Source organism: Melozone crissalis, unplaced genomic scaffold, assembly GCF_028551555.1.
Source record: "Melozone crissalis strain CALT ecotype California unplaced genomic scaffold, PUWL_Pcris_2 ptg000056l_1, whole genome shotgun sequence".
NCBI lineage: Eukaryota > Metazoa > Chordata > Aves > Passeriformes > Passerellidae > Melozone > Melozone crissalis.
In genome coordinates this window covers 120,986-145,821 of record NW_026535834.1, presented here as the reverse complement: position 1 = coordinate 145,821, position 24,836 = coordinate 120,986, and the positions used below count along the sequence as shown (strand labels likewise).

Below are 24,836 nucleotides of genomic sequence, written 5' to 3'. Positions count from 1 at the left end.
TGGGCAGTTGTTGCTCCCTCATCAAGTTTATGATCTGTCATGTCCAACTGCGCCCTGTGATGCTGGCACCTTCCAAAACAGAGAACTCAGTTAATTGTATCAGCCAAGGGCGTGCTACCAATACCACTAGGAAAGCAGATTTTTGTGCTTTCAGAAGCAATTCCTCTGCTGTTCCTACAAAACCATCAATTTTGGCCACTAAAACCTTGCCACAAGGGGATGAACTACCTTTTTTTTTTTTTTTTAATAGAAGCAGCAATTATCCTCCCTAGTTTTGCCAGTTAGCTATCCTAACAATCGTCCAGGCTTCTTGGCTCTCCTGCATAAAAGTCTTGAAACTACAGCACATTCCTACCACTTCTGCTGTTATTAAAAAACCTTATGAGGTTCCCTTGTTCCTCCCATTTCCTTCATTTGGGTGATTTCAGCGTCATTCTCAGCACTGCCACTAAAAGTAGCATTTGTGATCTGAAAGGGGAACTTCCCCAGCCACGAAAATTCTGGCAGAACAATGTACACACCTAGAGGATAGAAGGAATGGTTTGGGCATGTGCTGTCTCCTTACGTCATCATGTAAAGACAATCAGTCTTGTTCCCCTCATGTGTCTTCCAGAGGTGTAATTATTTCTAATTATTTCTGGAAGTTTGGAAACACAGGGAGTGAAAACTACTTTTTTCTTTCTACCTTTCCCAGAAGTTTTCAAAGGAGTCAGCTGTAAGAAGTTGGAACTTCACTGTCTCGTTTAGGAATGAGAAACATGTCATGCTTATTTGAGTTAGCTTACAAATTTCCACCAGGTATGCTTTCAAATAAAGCTCTTTAATACAGGGTACATTTGTCACTGTTCAAAGGTGAGACCAGAACATCACAGCACACTGCAGTAATAAATGTATTTGTTGCCAGTTGGTGAATCTCTAAAATGAGACAAAGGAGGGACGAAAAGTGTCAGAAATAGGAAGTATCAATATTGTTAACTCAAACAGAAGGTTAAATATCCTGGGGGCTCTGAAATGGTACATAAATAAAGACCTAGTGTCATAATGCAAACATAAAGAAACAAGCACAACATCCCCGTCTGCATGGAAGCATCCTTCATTGTGACATAAAAACATCAAGGACAAAAAGTAAATCTGATCCCATGTTATCACTAATTAAATTCATATGTACCAATTTTTTTTAAATGATACATACCTTCAAATTCATTAGTGACAGAAACCATTCTGAATAACTTAATTTCAACAGTCATTTCCATTTAAAGCTTTTCACTTTTAATCTTAAATATATCTCAAGAGTATCTCTTCTGATTTTTCCACAATTGGCATGGTGAGAGGGAAGTGGACTCAGAGCTTATAAATTACTCTCCTTCCCTGTCGAGTCCTCACATCAAGTACATAACATCCATGACTTTTCCATTGAGATTAAGAGGTATTTCATGTACTGAATCTTGCCCAGAGAAGTATCTGGCCTTCATGAAACACAATGCCATCATCCATTAATCAGCCCTAGGTGTCTTTTACTTCCAGTTATAAGGATATGTGTTAGTCTGACCTTCTGACTTTGAGCCCAGAGTTTGTAAGACACCCATAAAACCATTTTATTCATTTATTAAAACAAACATTGAACCCAAGGGTATTATTATTTTCTTCTCCTAGGCCTAAAAGATCTGATCCTTGGAATGGGACTCTCTGCATTTCATTACTGATTCATGAAGACCTACCCTGCTAAGTCGCTTTGTGGCCAGAAGCCCCATGTTTTCTCCTCTGAAGCAGCACTACAACAAAAGCTTAGATCACCTGCTAGAATGCTTATGCAGTGCAGTTCTGAAGAAAAAGCTGTATAAAAATGTATTTATTTCTGACTACCATAGGAAGTGACTGAGCATGGGACTAGGATGCTATTGGAAAACCATGTTTTGTTCCCTGGAGCAGAAGTAAGTCATTTTACCTCAGTGCCTCAATTTGCTCCTGCCTTCAACACTGATGATACTCAGCACTTTGCAGAGGGCTAGAAAGCCTAAGGGCCATGATCAGGACATTCCACACTCCAGGGCAAAAAGAATTCCTGCACTTCCACAGCCAGGCAAGGACCGATCCTGGGGGGATTTCTCACGATGCAGTTCAAAGTGAGAAGACCACAGAAAGTCAATCCCAGTTACCTCCTGGTGGCCACAGCATCCATCACACCCAAAGGATGAATCACCCACTGTTAACAGCTCACCAACACAGGCAGATCAGTGTGCCTGCTGAAGAACAACTTCCACAGTAAACTCAAGTACAAAAATGTCTTGTCTGAGGTGAAAGGAAAAACAAACAAAAAGGTAGAGTCCTGCAGGAGTGCTATTGCACTTTGAGGTCACATCCCCAGTTATGTCTAATTTTTCCAGTACAGACATCACCAGCAGTTGCATATCTGGTTCCAATGCTAATGAGAGCAGACACCATGGTCAGGCCAGTTAACTGGGCAAGTCTCCTGGAAGCTTTGTCCCTTCTCCCTTCTGCTTCAGACAAAGGCCTTTCTAGGGACCCACATATCATAAAATGGCTCCTGGCCAGAGAGGGTAGAACAAAACCAAAAACCATTACTCCAGCCAGACAAAAGAAAGGTGTCTTTGGCCTCACAGCCTCAGAAAGGAGTCTAGTAGGAAATAAGAAGCCTTGACTACCTAGCAAAGTCCACAGCTACCCAAATATTACTTAAGGTTTCACAAAAGTCCCTTCTACATAAGAGGCCCCATAAGGAAAGGAAAAGGAAGACAAAAGCAAGCTATTCCAAAGTGACTGGACTTCCTCTGTAAGGGTTATAGAGCCTTAGCTACCACAGATTAAATTCACAGCCTAGTTCAGCTCTCACAGGAGAAGATTTCTAGTATAGTCCAAGAGTTAGAAGCACATGCAGATTTGCAGCCAGAGATGTGCTACACAGCTACAGCTTTACTTGAACTACTACAAGAATACAGCACGACAGTGATACCCATATGCCTGAGCTACCAACAGGAGTGCATGAAGTTCTTTCTTACACCCAGGAGTCTCACTGCAGAGTACATTTAACTTACCTGCAGCTCTAAGCCAAGCTAGGACAGTTATGACATAACTCAAATCTCTGTACACACACAGGGATGAGAGCAAGTTAAACTGAGCAGTTATTTTGAAAAGGAGCCTCACCACATTATGCCCACTCTAGCACTGCAGGGAGATTGCTCCATGGTTATACTGGCTTGATTGTATCAATTCAGCAGCACAACTTCACCAGGAAGCGAAAATCCTCTGTGTCCTTTGGGTGTGCTCCTCAGAGGCTGCTGAACTAAACCTTCCTTTCCCACAGTCAGGTTAAAACAGACAGCAACCTGCAGGCTGAGTCCAAAGATGCTCTGCCATTCTGCCATGTCTTTACATATGGTATCTTTGGAGGGAATATTGCCAAAATACAACAGAAGGACAAGGCAGGACCCATCCCATCCTCCCTCAAATCCCGTATTTCTCCATAATGAAACTTGATAAATTATTATATGCCAAGAGAAAGTCTAGCCCTAGCTCAGGATGACTGATGGAAAAGGAATTTAACTCTGTCTGGTAAAGTGTTGGATGGAAAAAAATCAGACTGAGCCACCCAGTTATTTACAGCATTGCAGACTTCCTGTTTTGATGCAAGTCAGCAAGATCTTCTGGAAAACCCAGGAACAAAGAGCAGTAGTTCAGGGTGATAAGTTAGTTACAGAGAAGCTAATGATCTATCTCTGTTAAGACTTCAAAATAGAGGAAACTGCATCTATGCCTCTGCTTTTCTAGCACTATTTCAAAACCTAATGCACAGGCAAAAGTAGTTATAAAGAAGTAAGAAAGTAATGAACTAGGTACCAGTCATAACAAAGGAGACTCTCTCTGCCTTTGGAGTTTCAGATACAGCTCTCCTCCCCTGCTTCCCCGGTCCATCCTTCTGTATGTGCCTGAATAAACATCAGTTTATTCCAACCAGGCACTGCCACTCTGTGGTTCCAAGTACAGAACACCTTTGGGAGACAAGTGGGCAGAAGTGATTCTGAAAAGTTCAGAACGGTCTTACCTGCACACCAGGTGAACTGCCTGAAAAAGATCTGCTATTGAAGCAAAAAACTGAAGCAATGAAAACATGACATTTAAGTTCTAGCAATCTTTTTCTTCTTATAACAAAAGCTCTTAGACTACTAAAAAACATTTTAACATATCACTAAGCTTCAATCAAATCTCCTGCCAACTTAGGATTGCGGAGAATCACAGGTGATAGGATAAGACAATACCGTGGACTAAAACTAGCTACATGAAAGTGGTAAGACAGGGGAAAAAACCCACAATTCTTTCACATCATTAATTGGAAAGAGGATAAATGGCAATACAAGGCCCAGCCTGCAGTCCTCCAACCCACAGGGACTTGTTCCACTGACCTAGCTGGGCTCTGGGTTATGGCATTTACACTCTGAAGTTCATGGATTCACTCCATAGCAGTTAAGTACAAAAGCATCCCCGGAGCGTTCCCACTATGTACCCTGCTCTACTGGCAGAGCTGTGCTCTGTACAGTTGGAGTGAATCACCTCCCAGCAAGTTCTGCTGCACAAGGGTGTGGTTTGCTGGTCACACAGCACCTACATGGGGGATTTCTGATTGCCAGCAGATGACACATACCTCTACCTCAATATAAACTAACAGTGTATCCCATCATCACAAGCCTGCACACAGCCAGTAACTCCAAAAATTTTTAAAGCTGTAATTGATAAAGCTATGAGGAAAGACCTTTGCATGGTGACAGGATCAGTCACAGTGTCACTTAAGAATGATGTGCCTCAAGGACTGCTCTCAAAATACCAGCAACATTGCTCCCTGCTTCCCTGCAAGTATCTCTACAGCAGAACGTGGTGCTGCACACCTCTCTCTTCCAAGGCCCTAGACCAATTACTGAGAAAGATCATTCACTTAAAAGCATAAAATTTCACAGAGCTGAGAAGACACAAGCAGCAGGCAGCCAGACTTCCAGCAACTGCTCCTGCACCCGGAGGCTCCATCCGGGATCCTCTGCACACCCTGTGCCAAGCAGGGACCAAGCCAGCACAACACACTTCAGACTTGCTGCTCAGCCCACCAGTGTTCACACTCTGACAACTCAAAAGCAAGTTTCCAGGAATAAGTGGCAGGGATTTTTGTCACTAGATGGACGGATAACTTTTTGTTACCATGCTAAACACACCCTGCAAAAAGTCCTCTGATAACCAAGGAACAGCTACAGACCAATCTGTCTGATACTAAATGCCCTGCATAGCTAGGAATGCACCTTACAGAAATACAATTGCCAGAACCCTTGGGTGCAGACTAGCAAGCAGGTTGATGAGCCAGAGCTTGTTTCATTCTTCTCTCTGCAAGCCATTCTCACAAGGTACTGATTAGGACAATGTCTGCTTGGCTGCAGGATCTAGGAGAAGCTGTTCTAGCTACTCTGACCTCTTGCCCTCTTCTTGGCTCACCTGTGTGCCCATCTGTCAGGACACACGTCAAACTCCAGCCTGATGTAATTGGTCATAGCCTTGGAGCAGCTCCTGCTTGTCCATGTCACGACAGCATCTCTTCATGGTAAAGTAGGTCACCAGGAGGCCTTGAACCCTGAGAGGGGCCTCCTTAAATTATGCTTCAGCATCAGAGTAACAAGAGCTTATTCCCCTCAGGATGCCCTAAGGCTCCATTATAACTGAACCCAGGAAGATAATTTCACTATCCAATAGACCGCGGTTTTCACGGACCACAGCAGACACATTCAGGACCTGCTTTTAATCTCTCCCTTCCCAGAGCCAACTGAACACGAGTTCTGTTGAAGTTTGCAAATAACAGGCGTGCTGTGCAGACACACCTTGCACAGAGTGGGCTGAACAAACCTGAGATGCGCTACCAAGGACTCCTGATGAACGTGGCAGGCACCCAGCACGCTCTGGCTACCTTGCACATGGCCGAGTGACAAATGCTGCGGTGTCTCTGTAGACCAGCTGTCCCCTCATCACTTCCTAGGGGATAGTTCTGTAGCTGTCACTCAGTGAAGGTTCTGAATTCATTTCCTGTTTTACAACATCATGGGGAAAATCAGCATAGCTCAGAGACATGAGACAATGAACGGTGTGACTGATGCAGAGGGTGTTTATTTAGGCAGGCAGCTAGAGAGAAATCTGGAAGAACTGAACATGCTTCTATTAGCATCACTTGGCATTCCCTTCTTCAGTCTTTGCAGTAAATCAGGCCTTTGAGTGCAGGAAATTCTGGGCTTTAGGCACTTGCTTTAATCCAGTCTGCCAGAACACTTAGCTGAAGAGTTTCCCTGCCTTCTCTGGTCCCTTGTATTCAGAAACCCTTTTCTGTGACTATTTCACAAACAAGAAGCATAGAACATAAATTGTCAAGAAACACCCTCCAAAACCTTTGTGTAAGTAAGGGGTAAGAGGGTTTCTCCTGAATTGGTGAAACCCCCTGGCTCCAGGGCTGTGGCTGCTCTACGATGCCAGGCTGCACCCACAGAAGTGACATTCAGAAAGAGGGACAACACCAAAGCAGTCAGACCAGAGAACTCCCCCAGCTTCAGTGGTCCCTGGGAGCAGTTTTCCTCTCATGAGCAAGCAAGAGAGGCAGCACCATGAACTACAAAGTTAAGCTAACCCAGAAAAATGTGCCCATACATGAGCAGCACTGGACAGTGCAGGGAGCCTGGTCCCTCATCACTCCATTACAGGTAGAGGGAAGGAGTTAAACTTTTTGAGACGTGTCAAGGCTTCTCATAAGGCACAAAACAGGTCTGGCACAAGAGAGGCTAAACCCAACACACATTAACTGCTTATGTATTTCTCTTCCTTCCAAGCAGCCTGAAGGGGAAATGTGTAAATTTAGCCTCTGCTTTCCCTGGTAGAGACATCTCTCCCTCTCGCCCAGTGCACAAATGCAGGCTCCTCCCAGAGGTGGCCAGGCAAGCCAAGCACTGCTGCACCTGCTTTGCTTAGCAATAAAGGCAGACGGAGCTCACTGTCTCCATGAGGAATTCACAGTGGAATTAGCTAGTGCACCTCAGTTAGCCTGCAGCCAGAAACACTTCTGACTTTTGGAAGACGGATTACAAAGGAACATTTCTTCCTGTTCTACCTCCAGAAGGTGAATTAGTCTGTTGTGGTCGGACCAGATCTCAGATGCATCAGTTCTGCTCCTATGACAGACCACAAACACTGACATCTCCTCTTCCCATCTTACTTGTCACCAAATCACATGGGGAATTCCAGCCCTGCCTCATAAGGTACAAACCCTTCCCAGGCTGCTGTTTTCTTCTCTGATGTTTCTACATTCACACACATTTATCCATTCCACTCTCATCCCCATACTGAACAACACAGGTAGTTTTAACATAAAATGGAGAGAGCTAAAAGGTTCAGCTTTCTGCCCAAGGTCACACTGGAAGTCAAGCAATGAGTTTCCTATGGTGAAACACCTGTCATCATTTCCACCAAGTGGCAATGATTCTCACGTGTCAGGATTTCAGGTGACTTTGCTTAATGAAACCAAGCTCTTCTTGGAGTGCTCTCCCTGCCACCACCTCTTACTTACTTTCAGATGTCACTGTTCTTTGCTGCAGGGCAGAGTACTCTAAACAAAGTTTACCTTCTCTTATTAAGGGAAGATTTGTCTGTTGTCCCATCTGAAAAATCAACTGGAGGATATTTTTTCAGAACAAGGTTTTAAACCACTGAGCCAAAAGGAGGAAGGGGAAGAAACACCATCCCACCATTATCTGTATACCACACTGGCTCACCTCCCAACTGATTTCCTATTCATTCAAGTCCAGCCTCCTATTGTATAAAGAGCAATGACCCAGCTGGGGGCTAAGAGAATGCAAAACTTAAGAACCTGATAAATGCTTAGCTGTGGAGAACATACATGCAGAGTAGAGGTGCTAATTACTCATCTTACCACGCAGATTAACTGTACTCTGAAATAGGAACAGTTTCTACTTCTCCTGTGGCACACAAATGTCCCAAGCTCCTGTATGTGGACTGAAGCACCAAGAGCCATAAATGCTGCAGGCAAGAGCATTTATCTTCCCCAATCCCAGCACAAGCTCATACTCTGACAATCCAAATGACTGAAAGAGGGGAACAGGTTATTTTTCTTCCCTTGCCACTGCCCACCTCTTGTTCCTACACATCTAAACCCTGGAAGGAACCTATCAGTCAGCTTCACTCATCAGTCAAGTCACTGGCAGTGGTCAGATGTGCCCGAGAGCCCTCCAGAGGCTTGTGTCACATCCCAGCATCCTACGTGTGCTTTCCCCCATCACTGCCAATTAGTCAGACATCTGTACAGAAGGGCCATTTTTGGTGTGCTGACAGCTTCCCCTGTCCAGCTCATCCCAGGCTCTGTCCAGGATCATTACTTCATCCTCTCCCTTGCTTCACTAACACTCTAGCTGTGCCTGGCCACAACCAAAGACTATTTATTTATAGCCATTTGGAGGCATTACTCCCACTGCTTCCCTCAGTGCTAGCCCATGCTCCTACTCCACTCAGCTGTAGTTGCACGGAGGTAGCTCACTACAATGTTAAATAGCCACTTAAACATCTGTTTTGACAAGAAAAGCTTTGTCATCCTACAGCTGTGTGACACCAGTGCATCTGTGAAACAACAGGGTGTAACTGTACCAAAATCCAAGTACAACAGGGTCTCATGCCCGTATAGCAATGGCACTAAGTGCCTGTTCTTATTGAAGAACACTTGATGAAATTCACACCAGAGTGACCACCTGCTGCATAAAGGACACCCCAATGGCAAAGGAGGGTCCTGGTCTGAACATGTGCCATGGGGACAGGGCACAAGTGACTGACTGCTTGTTTTCCGGAAGGAACTGACATTACTCACAAAATCTGAGTTAGACAAGGCCTGTCCCAGCCACTTAGAGGTCCAGAAATAAGGATGAAAACAGTATTTCCACCAAATATTTCCAATGTATCTCCAAAAAAGATACCTTGCTTCATCCCTGAGCACCACAAAGCATTGTATCTATAAAGAAGGGAGGTTAGAGGTGGAAAGAGAGAAAGCTGCAAGGGCTCCTTAACCCAAACAAATATTTAGCCAAGAACTTACATGGAGTAAACACAGAGATGGAAGAAAAGGACCTCTATTGTAAAACTCAAGCCTGAACAGAAGTAACAAGACTTTAGAAAATGCACTCAGAGCTGAACCCACACTCAAGAGCCTGCAAAGCACATGTCTTGCAACTTTACTCAGCTGAATGCTGTGCCAAGGGCTGGCCTGCATGGTGACTTACAGGGTTTGGCTCTTCCTGCACCTGGCTCGGGCACATTCCCTGGAGCCAGCAGTTCGTTTGGCTCACTCACACTTCCAGCAGCCTGCCACAATCCAGGGAATCACACACAGACCCTGTGCCCTGACAGCAGTACAGAGGGACACTGCCTGGCTTCAAAGGACAGGCAGGACAACCAGGAGGAGGGTAAAATACACTGGCAGGACAGCAGAAACATACAGCTGCAATCCCCCCCACACCTTTGCACAGGCTGTGGCAAGCAAGTCATGAGCTCCATGGTGACCAAGCCCAGCACAGCAGGGCCACATAAACAGCGCTGTGGAGGACATCCCACTTTGCTGATGGTCACGGGAAATCACAAGTGACAGCAACAACAGCAGCTGCCAAACACAACATGTACCCCACTACTTAAGCCCTCAACTTCTAAGTACACTGCTTCTGGAAAGGGTAAAACCAAAGTCATAGCAGACAAGCTGAATGGGCAGAGCAGCTGCGGGTCTGGCAGAGGGCAGGTGAGCAGAGAACGCCACAGGTCTCCTTGCCTGGGAGGAGAGACAGCAAGGACAGGCCTGGCTCTCCCATCACCAGGCAATCCCTGCCTGTTTGCTCAGGGTGCCAGAGCAGTTCCCAGCCACGTATGTAAGCCTCTAACACAGACAAGAGCTGCTGCAGGCAGAAGCAGAAGCTCAGCTCAATGTGGAGGTTTCAGGCCATCAGACAGCAGCCTTTGGCTAGTTCAAGACTGCCATGAGTGTAGCTTCCCTTCTAGCACCACCCCACTAGCCCGGGCTGTCTTCTGATGTCAGAAATTCAATAAGACCACCTTCTCCAAAGTTCAGGAAAGTGGATATGCACTCACCCGAACTGAAAACTGTGTTTAATCTATCAAATCACAAAACAACAGAAAGAATAGCCAAGTATCTTCAGAAGAGGACACTAAAAACATGAGATATTTTTTAATTTATATTTTGCCCAGTGTCACTTTCCAGCTGATCTTGGTTTTCTTCCTTCTTTCTATTACCCACCTCCCATCTTAGACACTTAAATTTCCAGCTCTGCTGACCTCACAAGTCCTTCTCACATCATTCTTGAATCTTCACCATTTCTCTCTCCCTACAGTTGCCCTCCAGGACTACAAAATCTTGCCAAAATGCAGAAGATAAAACACACTGTTGTTGTCAAGGCAGCTTGTCCTTTTAACATATGGCACACAGAGTTTCGTTTCATCTCAAACTCAAAGCAATGAAGTTTAGCAGTCAGCTCTCATTACAGTATTGCAGGAGGAGAAATTTTAGGCTCATTATAAAACAGTGTATTGAAATTTCTGTATGAAAATCATGAACACTGGACGTAACTTTAAAAAAAAAAATCAAAGGCAACAGAAAGACACGTTTCATACAGCCTGAAAGCAATTCTGCCATTTGTTTTAAGCTTTCCAGTAACATAAACATGGCCTTTGAGTTAGCATTACATTTCAAACCACTTTAGAAATATGTGACTGCTCTGTGATTGCTCTATTCTTGTGGACATTTTGCTGGATAAAGTAAACCTGGATACATATGTTCTCTAGTCAGTGGTCGCTGATTCCCTAAAACAAAGGGCAAAAAACCCAAGGGCATCAAAATATGCTTTCAATTAGTTTTACATTATTGATGAGAATCAAGTATTTACTCCCTACTGCATAATCTCCATGTGTCAGGGACTATACTACTCACCAGGATGTTCTGCTTCAAACTTGTTTAAAAATGTTTTTGACTAAGTTCTCCACCAAGCCCATACAACAGTTATTAATCAAACAGGGAGAATGTGACATGCAGTAGAATTGCTTTGCTGAAATTCACTACAACTGTCATTCCTAAAGTTTCCAGGTACTTCCTGAAAACATCCCTTTCCCTCCATTCCCATGAGATGCAGAGATTGATGAAATACACCTCTGCAAAGGAAACTCCAGAGGTAAGCCCTACTCAGATCTTGGCTACAGCTTCACTTCGTCACAGAAGTGAATTTTAGTTAGAATGAATATGCCCAGAAAGATATGGAAAGATGGATTTCTTTTGAAGGCAGTATCCCATATCAAATCTGTTTCCACCTAGAGCACAGCTACTTAGAACATTTTGTTCAAACTGAAAAATTTCCAGCCCTTTGATTACAAAGGCAACCTGCCAAGTAAGAGTATAAAATTAGCACATTAGTGCAGTAGTGTCTTCCTTGGTTTGGATGCAGCTTCAGTGCCTCAACTGCATACCAGAGTTTTACTGGGGTAAAACTGAGCTAAGAGCAACTAGATTCATTCTTCTCTACTCCAGAGGCTGAGAATCACTTTTACAGCAGTGAAATACAGATATCAAGCCAAATTATGTCTACTGATGAATAAGAGCAGAGCAGCAGTAAGAGTGCAAAGACAATCCTGGCACACAAGGAGGGCCCTGCTGCAAGAGCCAACAAGCACCAGGGTAAGCAGCAGCACCCGACCCTGGCAGCCCTTCCTGCTGCAGGGCATATTGCAGCACAGGTGCTTCCCACTGTGCCTTGCAAGTGCCAAGTCCATTTTTCAAACCCTGCTTGTAACTGCTGCTGACTTTAGAAACATAAGCTATTCTAAAAATGCATCAACAAAAAAAGGTTAAATACAACTTTTTTCCTTTTATTCTCATGTTTGACAAACATTTCAGCAGGCATCTATCCAACTTAAGCAAGCTCTGGGTGTGCACCTGCTCCAAGCTTTGTCCCACTCCTGGCTGCATGAAATAAATCCACTATATTAATACACAAACAACGTCTCCTACCCCATCACATCTCCTCATACCCCCTCACCCAGCAGACACTGAAATCATTGCACAAGCACCACTCCTGCACCCAGTGGTTTCCTCCTCTCCAGCTGCTGCTACAGAGGTATTGCTGTGGGCAGCACAGTGGAGTGAGTGATAATCAGACAGGACAGCAGTCCACCAAACTGAGCTGGAGGTGGCTGCTCCAAGAGGAGCCCAGTGTGGGCTCCCAGAGTCTCTTTGACAAGAGCTCAGGTAAAAGGGCATCAAACACTCCCCTGCCCAGCAAGTGTCTGAGCAACAAGGACTGCATCTAAGTCTAGCTCTCCAAAAGTTCATTTATTTGCTTTTATGATCTCTAAAAATATTATTAGGGGTTCAAGAAGTTCTGGCTTTATTTTTCCTCCATTCTTCAAAATAACTTAAGCAAGAGGAGTACAATAAACAACATGAATCTGCCTAGCATAACTACTCACACACACACTTTAAACAGCTTTAGCACTTATAAATGTTTTCCCAATCTCCATCCATCCTTTCAAACCAGCAGTGGTCAGTTTCAGATTGCCATCTCCACTCTGCACCAGTACACTGATGTTCCCCAGTCACTAGCTGCACCAGATCTCCAAAACTGCAAGATCTCCCAACTCCCATAATCTTTGCATCTGCTCCAGTAGAAAAAGTAATTTTTCACCCAAATCTACAAATACACTCCTAAACCCTTGCCAAATTTTCAGCCTGCTGGCAGAATGGCTGGATTTGTGCCTGCCCTGTTTGCACCACAAGGACTGCACCTGAGTTGTGTATGGAGGACAGCTTGCTGTTTCACCTGAAACTACCCAAGAAAGGAAACTGATCCCATGCACTCACAACCCAGGCAAATCTTGGGGGAGAATCATCTTAAAAACCAAACCAAGAGGACTAAAAACCCATCCAAAATATAGGAAGAGCTAGAGCACAATGCAGCAGTTTCCCAGAGAGCAGACCCACTTCTCAGAGCCAGTACACACAGGAAGAAATGATCTGCCAAGCAACTCAGCTCTTGGGCTGAAATCCAGAGGACAGCTCTGAAAAATCATCCTTCCACCACCACATTCCCACCAGCAAGCTTCTCTCCCAAGTTATCTGATACTTGCATGAAGCTGAGCAGGAGAAGAGAGGTGCTGAGAAGTTCAGATGAGATCCAGCTGTACCCTCCGAGCCTCCCCTCAGCACACACAGCGATGAGCCCGGGGCTGACACTACAGCCAAGAGAAAATTCCTGCATGTCCTCACTGCCTGCAGATTGGAGTCAGCCAGCAACACCAGGGTTTGCTTTATTCACAGAACAGGCAAATTCCCTCCAAATTCAGACTTCAGAGCTACTCTCAGCAACTCAGCCTCAGTGCCCAGCAGGCAGGGCCAGCTCAAGGCTCCAGACAAGCACTGAGCCAGCCCCAGGGCAGCCCTGGCTGAAGGGAAGATCAGCTCTCTCACCTTTCTCACACACCTGTCTGCTCACAGCACCAACAGTTCAGAAGAGTGACACGATTGGCCAAAGTGAACAACATTTCACCAGCTAAAGTGGGGGGGAACATTTGCTCCTACAAGAACAAGTGGCTTCCACAGGAGAAGCTGAGGCAGAAATTCTTCAGTGATGAAACAAAAGCCTTAAGGAGCCTGAAAAGGCAGAAACATCACTGCTACACAAATGCTTGAAAAGCAGGCAGATAATATGTCCAGAGAGGCATGCAAGTTATAAAGGAGGTTAAGGGACAGATTTCTGACATATTTTCCTCTCTTACAGAGCAAAATGATAATAAAGTAAAAATCATGGCCACTTTCTTCCAGCCTGAGGGAACAACACAACTACAATGAAGATCAGACCCGGCTGTCTCTCCTGGATGAACAAAGTACCAAGAAAGAGGACTCAGGAGCACAGAGAAGAGCACAGAAATCTAAGCAGGGCTGGGTTAGTAAGCAGGTGGAGAGAATCTGTAAACTGTAGTAAAACTCCAATGAAAGTTGGAGCACCACAAACAGCACTCAGGAAACAAAAAAAGGGCTGAGACATACTAAAGGAAAGAAATCTTTTCTTGTAGGAGTTGACTACAGAAGTGTTTGGGGCAAATTAAGCAGGTAGGCTTCCTCCCCAGAAGCAGGTAATTTATGGAAGGACAAACAAGGACAACTGCAGTTTGTTAGGGTGGTCAGTAAGAAAAGGTGTAGCAGTGAGCCAAGATGCAATGAGAAAACAACTTCAAAGCAATTGCTGTGGGAGGTTAAATTAGGTAAGAGTGTATTTTGCAAAGAAAGAAAAAGAGCAGGTGGTAATTGGGAGCATCTCTATAAATGGCCTTATTCCAACAGGAATGACAGTTACTGCAGAGCAAATGCTTATAAAATAAAAAAGATCCATTTAAACCAGTGGCCAGAGCCTAACTAATTACTGCTGTGATACAGGAAGCCAACAGCTGCAGGGACAAAGACATGCTGGAGCTCAGCCCTCAAGTAGCATACAGGGGCTATCCCCCTCTGAAAGTTTGGGTCTCCAGTTCCCCCTGGGCCCCATAATGAGCCACACATCCTTTGTCACACGTTGACAACGAAAATAACTTGAGGAAACAGGCTGTCCTTGTTTCTTGAGCATAAAATGCCAAAACACAAGCTTGGGACAGAACAACTTAACAAGTTAAAAGGTCTACATCTGATCATGTAGCACACAGAGCACCTATGCTAACAGTGTGCAAAAGCAGTTCAATTTTTGAAAGTGTTTACCTTGCTTTAGTCATAATTTTAATTTTTACAGCCAGAGTTTAAAAGTGATCTTGTGATATTTTAAGCCCATGACCTTTGTTTAGAGTGTATGTCACTTGTAGCAGTACCTATTTTAATGCAGGCTAAAACTTTTAGACTGAGTGGCACAAAGGTTTTGCATTGGGAGGCACATGGCTTTACTTCACAGCACTTGCTTTCTCACAAAAGGTTGTGTCAAAACCTACCTGCTGAAACTGCCACCCCCCCAGCCACCACCTACTCATGATTCAGATGTGAAAGAGGGGTTTCCCCCAAGGCTGGCTGGTGTCAGGGGACTCTTCTGGGACTGGCTTCATTCTGCCAGCCTAAACAAAGACCCAAAGTTAGGGGTGAGCCCAGTTATGTTCCCCCACAGAAGTGGCAGAATATCTGGAGTGGGTTTTTTTTGTTGTTTTTAAGACTACTTAATCCACACATTGAGCAGGGTCTGCCTAGCAACAAGTTAGAGTTTTAAACTTGTATCATCCTACTTGTGTTCCCATGGCTACTGTCATGAACAGTGTGGTAGCAGCTGCACAAATCAGCACAAGGGTCCCAGGAGGGACATCTTTAAGATTCCCAGACAGAAAACAATACTGAGAAAGTACAAATGCTACACCTGGTATGCCTGCCTGCCTTCAGAGTCCTTTACTCCTCCCAGAAGCACCTACACCAGCTCCCTCCTAAGGATGGAGGGACATCAGCCAAAGGAATAGATGCACACACACTGCTATCACTGAACATTTTACATTCTTTAGAACAAAAGAGCTTGAGTTACAGATGTGACACTTTTAGCTTCTCACACAGCTGTTAGCAGCCTAAATGCAGAACTGTGCACAACTCTAGCTAACAGCACCTGCTGCATGGGGCAGTGGGCTCTCAGCACAGGGTGGGAGGAGAAAAATCCCCCCATCACATTTACATGGGGCCAAAACTCAAACCAGGGTTACTGATGAGAACAGAGGACGAGTGAGACACCCAAAGAAGGTGGGAAGTCAGAGGAAAAAGAAGAAAACTCCTTGCATTTCAATGCAAGCTGCATGTAAAGAACTGGTACAAAAAAAATCCTGTTGCATAGACCAAATCTTCCCAGTCCTGTCAACTCAGTTCTGCCAGACAGAAGGTGATTTCCTACTCAAGGGAGGTTTTTCTTAGTCTTTATCCATCCCCAAGCCCTGTGTAGAACTGGAATCTCTCTGTACCCTCTCCAGGGACCAACAGGCACTGTACCTCTGCATGCAAGCCTTGTTTATCCAAACTCCTTAGAGATTTCTGAACCCAGAAGCCACAACTGCAATTACACATTTGTTATGTTGTGCTCTCACATCAGGGTTACAAAGTCTAGAAGGACACCAATTCAAGGTCATGCACACTAGTAATTATTGTCAATACCAAACTTTCAAATCAAAGTCTGTCTATTAACTAAAACCTGATAAACCAACCTGATAAAACATCCAGTCATCTAAAAGTATATGCACGAGCTATCCCAGATACCTACCAGATACCAGCTATCCCTGGTTATCCCAGACACCTACAGAGAGCAGAACTGAAAAGCTGCAATAGACAGCCACGGGGCTACTCCCCTAATTAGACACTGCACTGCAAAAGCAAGCTTCTCAGGTCACTATTTGTGAAATCCATCCAGGTGCAGAGCACAGAGTTAGGGGACGGAGCAAGAAAGGTTAAATAACTTCAAGGACAAAAACTCACAACCTTAAACTCCTGCCCCTAAAAGGGCAGGGATATTTTTTCAGAGCCACACCTAGTCACACCACAGAGTACCTATGAGACCCTACTGATGTCCCCTAAACATACCTGCACAATAGAGGGACAGGGCTGAGGGGGAGAGAACAGACCAGAATTGCTTCACAAAAGGGGATTTTTGCAATTTTATCACACTACTGCAGCCTCCTCCCCCCAGAGAGGCAACATTTACCAATACTTCCTTTACGAAGTTAAAAGAGCAAGCTGCTGCACAAAGCTGAATTTTTGAAGATACTTGGAAAGGTAGGTAAAACTGTCTGGTTTAATCCCAAAATCTTACATGAGAATACAGAAAATTTACTGAGTTTGACACCTACAATACTTAAAGCCACTGCTCATCACAATCAGTTACATTTCAAAACAATGTGAGGAGCACAAAAGCATCCCAATTCTCCAGTATGCTGGAGAAACTTCCACTGCCTTCACTAAGGCTGAACACATCCTCTTGCACTTTCAGAAAGCACAAAGTCATCAAAACTCACATATGGAACAAAAATTAAAGCCTTGAAATTTTAAAGAAACAGACACCTAATCAAGCATTCCTTAAAAAATGCTTTTTAAGATCAAGTTTAGCTTACAAATCAACTTTGTATTTCAAGAACTGAACTTCAAACTGCTCTTTCAAGTTTAAACACCTAATGTGGAATTGCTCATCTTGTTACACTGCCAAGCCTAAGGCTCAAAAGACAAGGTCACCCAGGGCAGAAGGAGGTACAGACTTCCAAGGAAAGGGGCATACTCTAGCTAGCCCTAAGTTCTTGTGTTTTATTTACTCTCTACACTCAGCTGCTAGTCACCATGTCTCAGTCCTACCTTACACTTGGCATGGGCAAGGCAAGCAGAACCAGAATCACAACCAGAAATTGCCCTGTCCGAGGGAAGCAGGTACTAGCACTAACCACAAGTTTCTGAGGAGGCAGTTACCTCAGATTTACCTTCCTGGCACATCTTAGGAATTGCATACTGAAGTTGCAACACAGTTAAATACATCCATAAGTCCAGCAGAGCACTGTCATCCCCACTCCTGTGCAGGTATGTGACAGGGCTAGAGCCCACTGTAAGCCGCATTACAGAGTGTGCCTTGATCACAGAGGCAAAGATTTCCGAGCTAATTATAATGACTAATCACAGGGAGCTCTAAGCCTTCACTTGGCCAAGTCACAGACCTAACTAGGACTGAAAACAAGAGTTTTAAGAGCACCTCATTAAGCAGCAGGAACCAGCTATGAAGAACAAAGCAGTCACTCTATCTAGTATTAATTCCAGTGCAGCCATTAATACATTTGTCAGTACATGAGACAGCTATTACCTCCACATGCAAACACTGCATGTGCCAGGCAGGGAAGGAAGCCACAGGCTTTGGCTACACCGAGATTTGTTTGTTTACAACGGCATTAAGGTTTGAGAAGGATGTTCTCAGTGCTGCTTGAATAATGAGAAAGCTCCAAAGCCGTGCCTTGAAACATGTCTGAGTGGGAACTGTGCTCACCTCTAGAGCCTCTGCACCCCTCCACAGGACAAGTGAACAGGCTGGGTGAAAGGTGATTCTGGGCAATGTAGACTCAAAAACAGCCTCCCCTCAAGCAAGCAGCCCACAGGTAGAAAAGATATGGCACCAAATCAACAGCTGTACTCCTGCTGAGGTACCAGAGGTATGGATAAAAAAGTTTCCAACTTGAGCACTACTCACCTTTTTCCCCAGGATGGGTTTTAAAAACAGAGGATAAGCTGAAGTGTCAGCATCTACAAGTCAGCTTCACTCTGTAGCAGCAGGACTGCAGCCTTTCCTGCCCTGGAGATTGGACCAGCAGTATGTACCACAGACAGAAAAAGATGAGACAGAATCTCCCACACACCAGCAGAATTGTCAGCCCAGTAAGGAGACTGCAGGAGTCACCTTCCCCCTTCCTCAGGGCAGCTGGACACCACCCTGACCCTCTGACTGTACCTAAATTCCTGCAGTGCTGAAATAAAAACCCAAGAGTTTGGCAACAGTTTCTGGTGGAGCAGCTCGAGGTTGAGGACGTTTTCATCTGCTCTGCACTACAGCACATTCACAGAGGCTGTGACCTCTGAGAAGGAGGGCAAGACAAATATAGCCCATGAGGAAGTATGGCACTGAGCACACTACAGCTAGGGGGAAAAGCTCCTCTTCTCCCACCAGCGTTTAAATTTTCCAGTACCTGAATTTTCCACCACCTAATTCTGAAAACACACTCTTGTTGGGCATGATGCACATCTCCTCAAACAACAGTGAAGGACCCAAGGTGTGTGTGGTTTACCAAGACACCAGGCAGCCTCTGTCAGTCCAAACACCCTGGGCATTGGAACATTATGGTTTGGCATTTCTGATCAGATCAAACACCCTCTTAATTCTTCCTTCTTTTCCAAAGGGACTGTTGTGCTGAGTTCCTGCCTGCTGAGTTTAAGGCACAGTCATTTCAAGAGATGAGATAGCTCTCCAGCATACCAGTCTTTCCAGTTTCAGGAGTTTGGTTTTGAATTTTCCACTTGCTTAGATGGAGCTCCCAAGGTCTCACCTAAAAAGAAATCTTTTTTTCTCATCCCTTTTCTGATGAGTCCATTCAGCAAAACACCATTTTTTCCACACCCACTGGGTACTCACACTACTTGCAAACTACTAAGACTGCAAGGCACAGGACTAGCTACAAAGAAGGAACCAGAAAAAGTAGGCTGGGAGCTGAGTTTGTCAAGTGTAAGTCATAAGGGGCTTATAATAATAACCTCTTGTTAAAAGGTTACAGTCCTGGCTGTGGAGGTCAATAGGTGCCTCTGCCCAGAACCCCATGAAGTAGCTGATGATACAACCTAATAAAACATGGCCTTTACAGCCATCAGAGAAATACAACAGTTCTAGGGGAATCAGACACCCAGGGGCTGTCCCAATATTACACTTTCAATCTTTGAACCTAAATAGGCAGAGAGCAGGCACATTTGAACAGCCAGAGTTGGATGGATGTGTTAGCTTCCTCCCCTAGGACATGGCCATGCCACCACTTCCACACAGTGATCAGGCACTCCAGATATATGACAGCAGTGGCTATCTTGGTTGTTTGTTGTTTTTTTTTAATTCTTCTTAGACACAACTACACTGACAAGGTTTCTCACTATAGTGAAAGAAGTTGCTGGCTCCTTTCTTTTTTTCCCTTCATTTCTTGGCAGTGCTGAAACAACAGAGTCTTGGTCACTCTGGGAATACCAAGTGTTGGTGCAGGAGCGCACAGGGTGCAGCTACAGTGTGGACCAGAGAACAGGCTCCTCAAGGATTACTGACACTCTGGCACTGAGCACCTTCCAGCAGGCTTTTCTGAACTGAGGGATGGAAGCACTACAGGTGCATTTCCTTCCACTATTTTCACTGTTACAGTACAAAACCAAAAAACTGGGAAGACAGCAACACTGCAAGCCAGGGACTGAAGTCTCACAGCTGACATACATCCCACACTTGCATTTCCACAAGGTGCTGTTGAGTAAAACCTGCTTTTCCTCATCTGTTTCTACTGGAAAGAGCCCCAAAAGCGGCTTTCCAAAGATGACCAGCACAACTAATGTCCAAAGATACAAGATGTGGCTTGTATTTTTACTGCCATTGCAACAAATAAGGAAATGTAAAGTTGTAATGCTACACAGGACAAAAAAAAAAGTTCATCTGCCTTCAATACCAGTCAAAATTTGGGAGTAACTGTTCTCTTCAGGGAGTTATTAAACCCTCCTCAAAATGATGGAAGCTTTAATCATTAGTGAAATTCACTGGCTGCATTAAACTGCTCACTAATGTTTTCTTCCTCCTATTTTCAGTGTTCCAATAGCATAAATTAATAAGCAACAAATAAAACAGTCAAGTACAATATCAGTGCTTCCCCATATGAAAGATTTTTATTTAGCTTTAGGATATGCAATGTTTCCTTCCACTGAGATTTTCCATTAACAGGACATGTGGGTTTCATTTGTATGGATTAAAAGAACCATAATAGTTTGCCTCTTCAAAATCTTCCGTGTCTGTTTCAGAACTCACAAGAAACGCTGACCTACTAATATCAGCCTTTGTTTAACACACAGAAATTTGGGCTGGCAAATAATTGATTCTGAGCTCTAATAAGAGAAGAAACAGCAGGCACAATAGCAATTGTGCAATTTTTCACATCACACCTGTGAACTCAAGGCTGAACAGTGAAACACAGGTGAAGTGCAAGTTTTACTGAGTCCAGTGAGCTCTGGCACGGGATTTTCAGCCCAAGAAGTTTCACCTATTCTTTTCCCAAGCTGAATTGGCTTGTTTAATACACACATTGCCTCTGCAAAAGCCATGCCTTTACTGCACAGCTACTCTTATTATACAAATAACAATAAAGGTGTAAGTACTGGATTATTATCCAACAATAATAAAGCTGTAAGTTTTTGAGATAATAAAAGAAGCAGGATCAATGTAGTGACAACATACTTTCCCAGAACATGGGAAGATTGGGATAGGTCAAAAGGATGGCAACATAAACTTTGGCAAAGCACCTACAGGCTGTGCCAGCTGATGGAATAGGCCTTGCCACTGTAAAGAGACTTTCTAAAGGAACTGTGAGTAAGAACCACCTCCTACAGAGGATTCCAGCCACAAGCATTTTTACAGTCAAAGAATCACATCAGGCCTTCCTTGGCCACCGCCACAGCAAGTTTTAGCCACAAGGAATATTTTAAACTTACACTTACACCAAGGTATTTCAATTCAGAATGTGAACTTGTCATTTTCTGGTTTCTGAAACTGTCATTTTCTTTCAAGGATGAAGGAAAAGCAAAGCAGCAGCTTTGTTAACCCTTTTCCTCATACTCTGGTAAAGCAAGGGAGAGACAAGAACTTTCTATCCTTCCCCATGCCAACGAGAAGATGATGAAGTCCCTTCCCTTTCTAAACTTAGGCAACCACTGAGAACACTCTCTTCACTTACAGACCACACCATGCAATAGTTTTTTGCTCTTCTCTGACTATTTAACTCATGATACTGAGATTAACATCCCACCACTGCCTTGTTCTAGCTCTCTTTTCTCCTGCAGCTGCACAGAAAAGGATTTCAGATCTTTCAAAGCTTTCCTAATTTCACTGCTCTTTGCAGCAGCTCCCATGTGGCTGAGAAGTGAAACAAAATGAAATGCTTTCTCTGCCCCTCTGCATGGGGACAGAGGAACTCCCACGTAAAATGCTGATGTAAGAATAAGCAGTTACAGATATACCTCAACCAAAGGTATAACTGAACATTAAGTTTAAAAAAAGAAATACACACAAGGCCTGGTCTGTGTGATTTTCCCCTCAGACACACAGCAACACCAGCACCCCACATTTTGCCAGCCAGCTAGAAGGTAAAAAATCTCCACAACTCAACAATAAATAACTTTCAAGCTTTAGGATCTTTTGGTCAGCCAATCACTAAAACTTTTAGTGAGAAACAGACACAGCGTCTGTGCACTCTGATAACACTATTCCATAGATTTAACTTCTGACATTACCAGCGAGACAGGACAATTTAACAGTTTTATTCAAAAGGTATAAGTGCAGCATTTTTGGCTTATTTAGGGTTTTCTTTCTTAAAGAGGGAAACAAAAGAAACATAACAAATGAACTTTATGTAGCTTTTAGCCTTTAGGACCAAGAAGAGATGACAAAAATCAGGCAACAACGTGGCATTGCAAAATGATTCCTGGGTTATTCCACAACACAGGAAACAAACTCTTCCATATACAAGCAGATAAAAGTTCACTCCAAACTTCATAACTAAAAGATTTACTTTTCAGAAACAGAAAAAAACCACCCAGAGGCCATTAAAGGAGGATCTGATGTCCATTCAGGTCATCAGAAGACAGATCATTTACTTTGGGTGAGCCTACTATGGGCTTGCTGTACACTGTGAACTCAAACAAAATCACCTGCTGATCCCATCTTAAGGTACAGATTACTCAGAAAAAAAAAAATTGTTTCTTCAGATCACACTCTTCCCCCTCCCTTCCACTCCACACAGCACAGAAAGCAATAACCTTTGCATAGGTCACTGTATGTCTGTAAGTTTAAACCAGAACAATGTACATCTAAGTACACGACACAGAGGAAGCAGCTCACAATATTTTTCCCCCTCCACCTATTATGTTCAATAAATGAATTGCTCAAAAGAGCATAATTCACCAGGGTGACCATAAAGCCCAAGTACTGTTGTGATAGGTGGCTGATAAGTCGGTGTGATGCACGTTGTGTGCTACAGAAACGCTGCGTTTGACCTACAGACTGAACACCAGTGTCAACTGCTGCCTAGCTCACAGCTCCCCCTTCCTCCCCCTCCCTCCTCCTCCTCCCCCCTGTCCGCCCCCTTTTTCCTCCTGATCAACCAAGAAATGGACCTCCCTTGTATCTTATTTTGGCAGGAAAACGAAGGGGAGAAGGAGTGGGGAAAAATTATTCTGTAAATGAATAGAAGTGATAGTGAACTTATGAAAAAAAAATCCTCTTTGCCCTCCCCCCCCAACCCGAGATCTTAACAGTTAGGAGCGGACATTTATATTTAATAATAAAAAGGCATCCAGCATTAGTGCACAGTCTGAGGATGACCCACGATAAATCTTTTTCCTGAGTCCACACAACAGTAACTCTCAGGATTATTCGATAAGGAGACACTGTGGCTTTCCGCACCATTCTTTTTGTTTCAGTGTGAGAGGTGCGGAGGATTCAATTAAGTTTGGGCTGGGCAAAGGGACAACTCCAAACGCTAGGATCTCCATACAGAAGGAGGGCTTTCACTAGCTACAACCTCCACTTACAAAGGAACAATACCAAAAAAGAAAAAAAGCTTGGATTTCAAACTAAAGAGGTCAACAGCCTGTCTTTCAATACACGGAGATACATCAGTACCACCGTGCTTCCAGCACCTGCCTTTCAGCACAGCTCCAATTCCTTTGTTTGCTCAAAATTTGCTTCCATACCACTTTAAATTAGCTTACAAAGAACCGAAGCAGAATAGCTGGAACGTGAAACAATTTTTTTTTTGGAAGACAGAGGCAAACAGCTTCTTAGGGAGAGAGAAAATTAAAACACAGACTTAAGTCACTTCTAAATACCTTCGAAAAAAATTATAATTATAACTTGATGTCTTTTAGTTCCACCCCTATCACTGAAACCACAGAAACACGAGTTCATGAGAGGACGGAACAAAAAAAAGAAAGAAAGAAAAACAAACAAAAAAAACCCGAACAAAAGGGAAAAAATGGAAAAAGAAAGAAAGAAGAAGAAGAAAAAAAAACCCACCCAACTGCCATCTCCTGCCTCCTCCAGCCCTGCCAGCTTCCCTGTTCCTCCCTGCCTGCAAAGCGCCCTCTGGAAAGCATCGAGACTTCTTTTATCAGCCGTGTGCGCTGGGAAGGGGGGAGGAAGGGGGGTCCTTGTTCTTGCTCTGGCTGTTTCAGAGTGCAATCAGGGGCAGATTATTTTTGGACCCGATGAGCGGAACCCGGGCGGAGGGGGTTGGGGGGGGTCGTACCCCACTCATCGGGGGGCGGAGGGTCCAAAGCGCTGGATGAGGGGGAGGAGTTGCCCCCCTTAAAAGATAATAAAGACTTACCGGGGTCGAAATCAGGGACCACCGCCTGGTACTGCGGCCCGACCCTCATTCCGCCGCCAGCTGAGGGAGGCAGAGGGAGAAGCGTTACCCGCGTGGGCCCGAGCGGCCCCTAGAACCTGCCCCCCCCCAAAAAACGCACCCCGCACCCGCTCCTCACCGTGCTCCTCATCGCTGGACGAGCCCGAGCTCCCCTCCTCCCAGGAGTTCACGCTGCTGTTGCCGTTGGGGGCGGCGGATAAACTTTTGCTGCCGCCGTTGTTGTTATTATTCGCCCCGGCGGCGTTCTGGTTCCTGCCCCGCCGTTTCCCCGAGACCTCCGGGCCCTTCTCGATCATGGCTGGCATTTAGGGGAGGAAGGGGAGGGGGGGTGTGGAGAAGAAGGGAAGGGAGGGGGGAGAAGATCAGAGTTTAAAAACTGCGGGGGGGGGGGCTGTGGGAGGCGCCAAGGGCGGGCGGGAGCCGGGGCGGGCCGGGCCGGTGCGCGGCGGTGGCGGCGCTGCTACATCCCCCACCGCGATCGCCCCGAACTTTGAGGCTCATCCCAGCCCTGCGCTGGGACTCCGCTCAACCTGCGCTGCTGCCCGCGGCCAGCCCCGCCTCCCCCCGCTCCT

The 24,836-nt window shown here is 44.8% G+C and overlaps 1 protein-coding gene across 1 annotated transcript in view; it reads right to left on the bottom strand.

Annotated features, from left to right (window-relative positions):
• Positions 1 to 24,632, bottom strand: part of RCOR1 (REST corepressor 1) — an 81,931-nt gene extending 57,299 nt beyond the window's left edge. Inside the window, exons 1-2 of the mRNA XM_054286789.1 lie at positions 24,383 to 24,632; positions 24,226 to 24,285 (exon numbers count right to left, since the gene is read on the bottom strand). Coding sequence (XP_054142764.1) covers positions 24,226 to 24,285; positions 24,383 to 24,569 — 247 coding nt within the window. The 5' untranslated portion in view covers positions 24,570 to 24,632. The remainder of the gene's footprint in view (positions 1 to 24,225; positions 24,286 to 24,382) is intronic.
• Between the last annotated feature and the right edge of the window lie 204 nt (positions 24,633 to 24,836).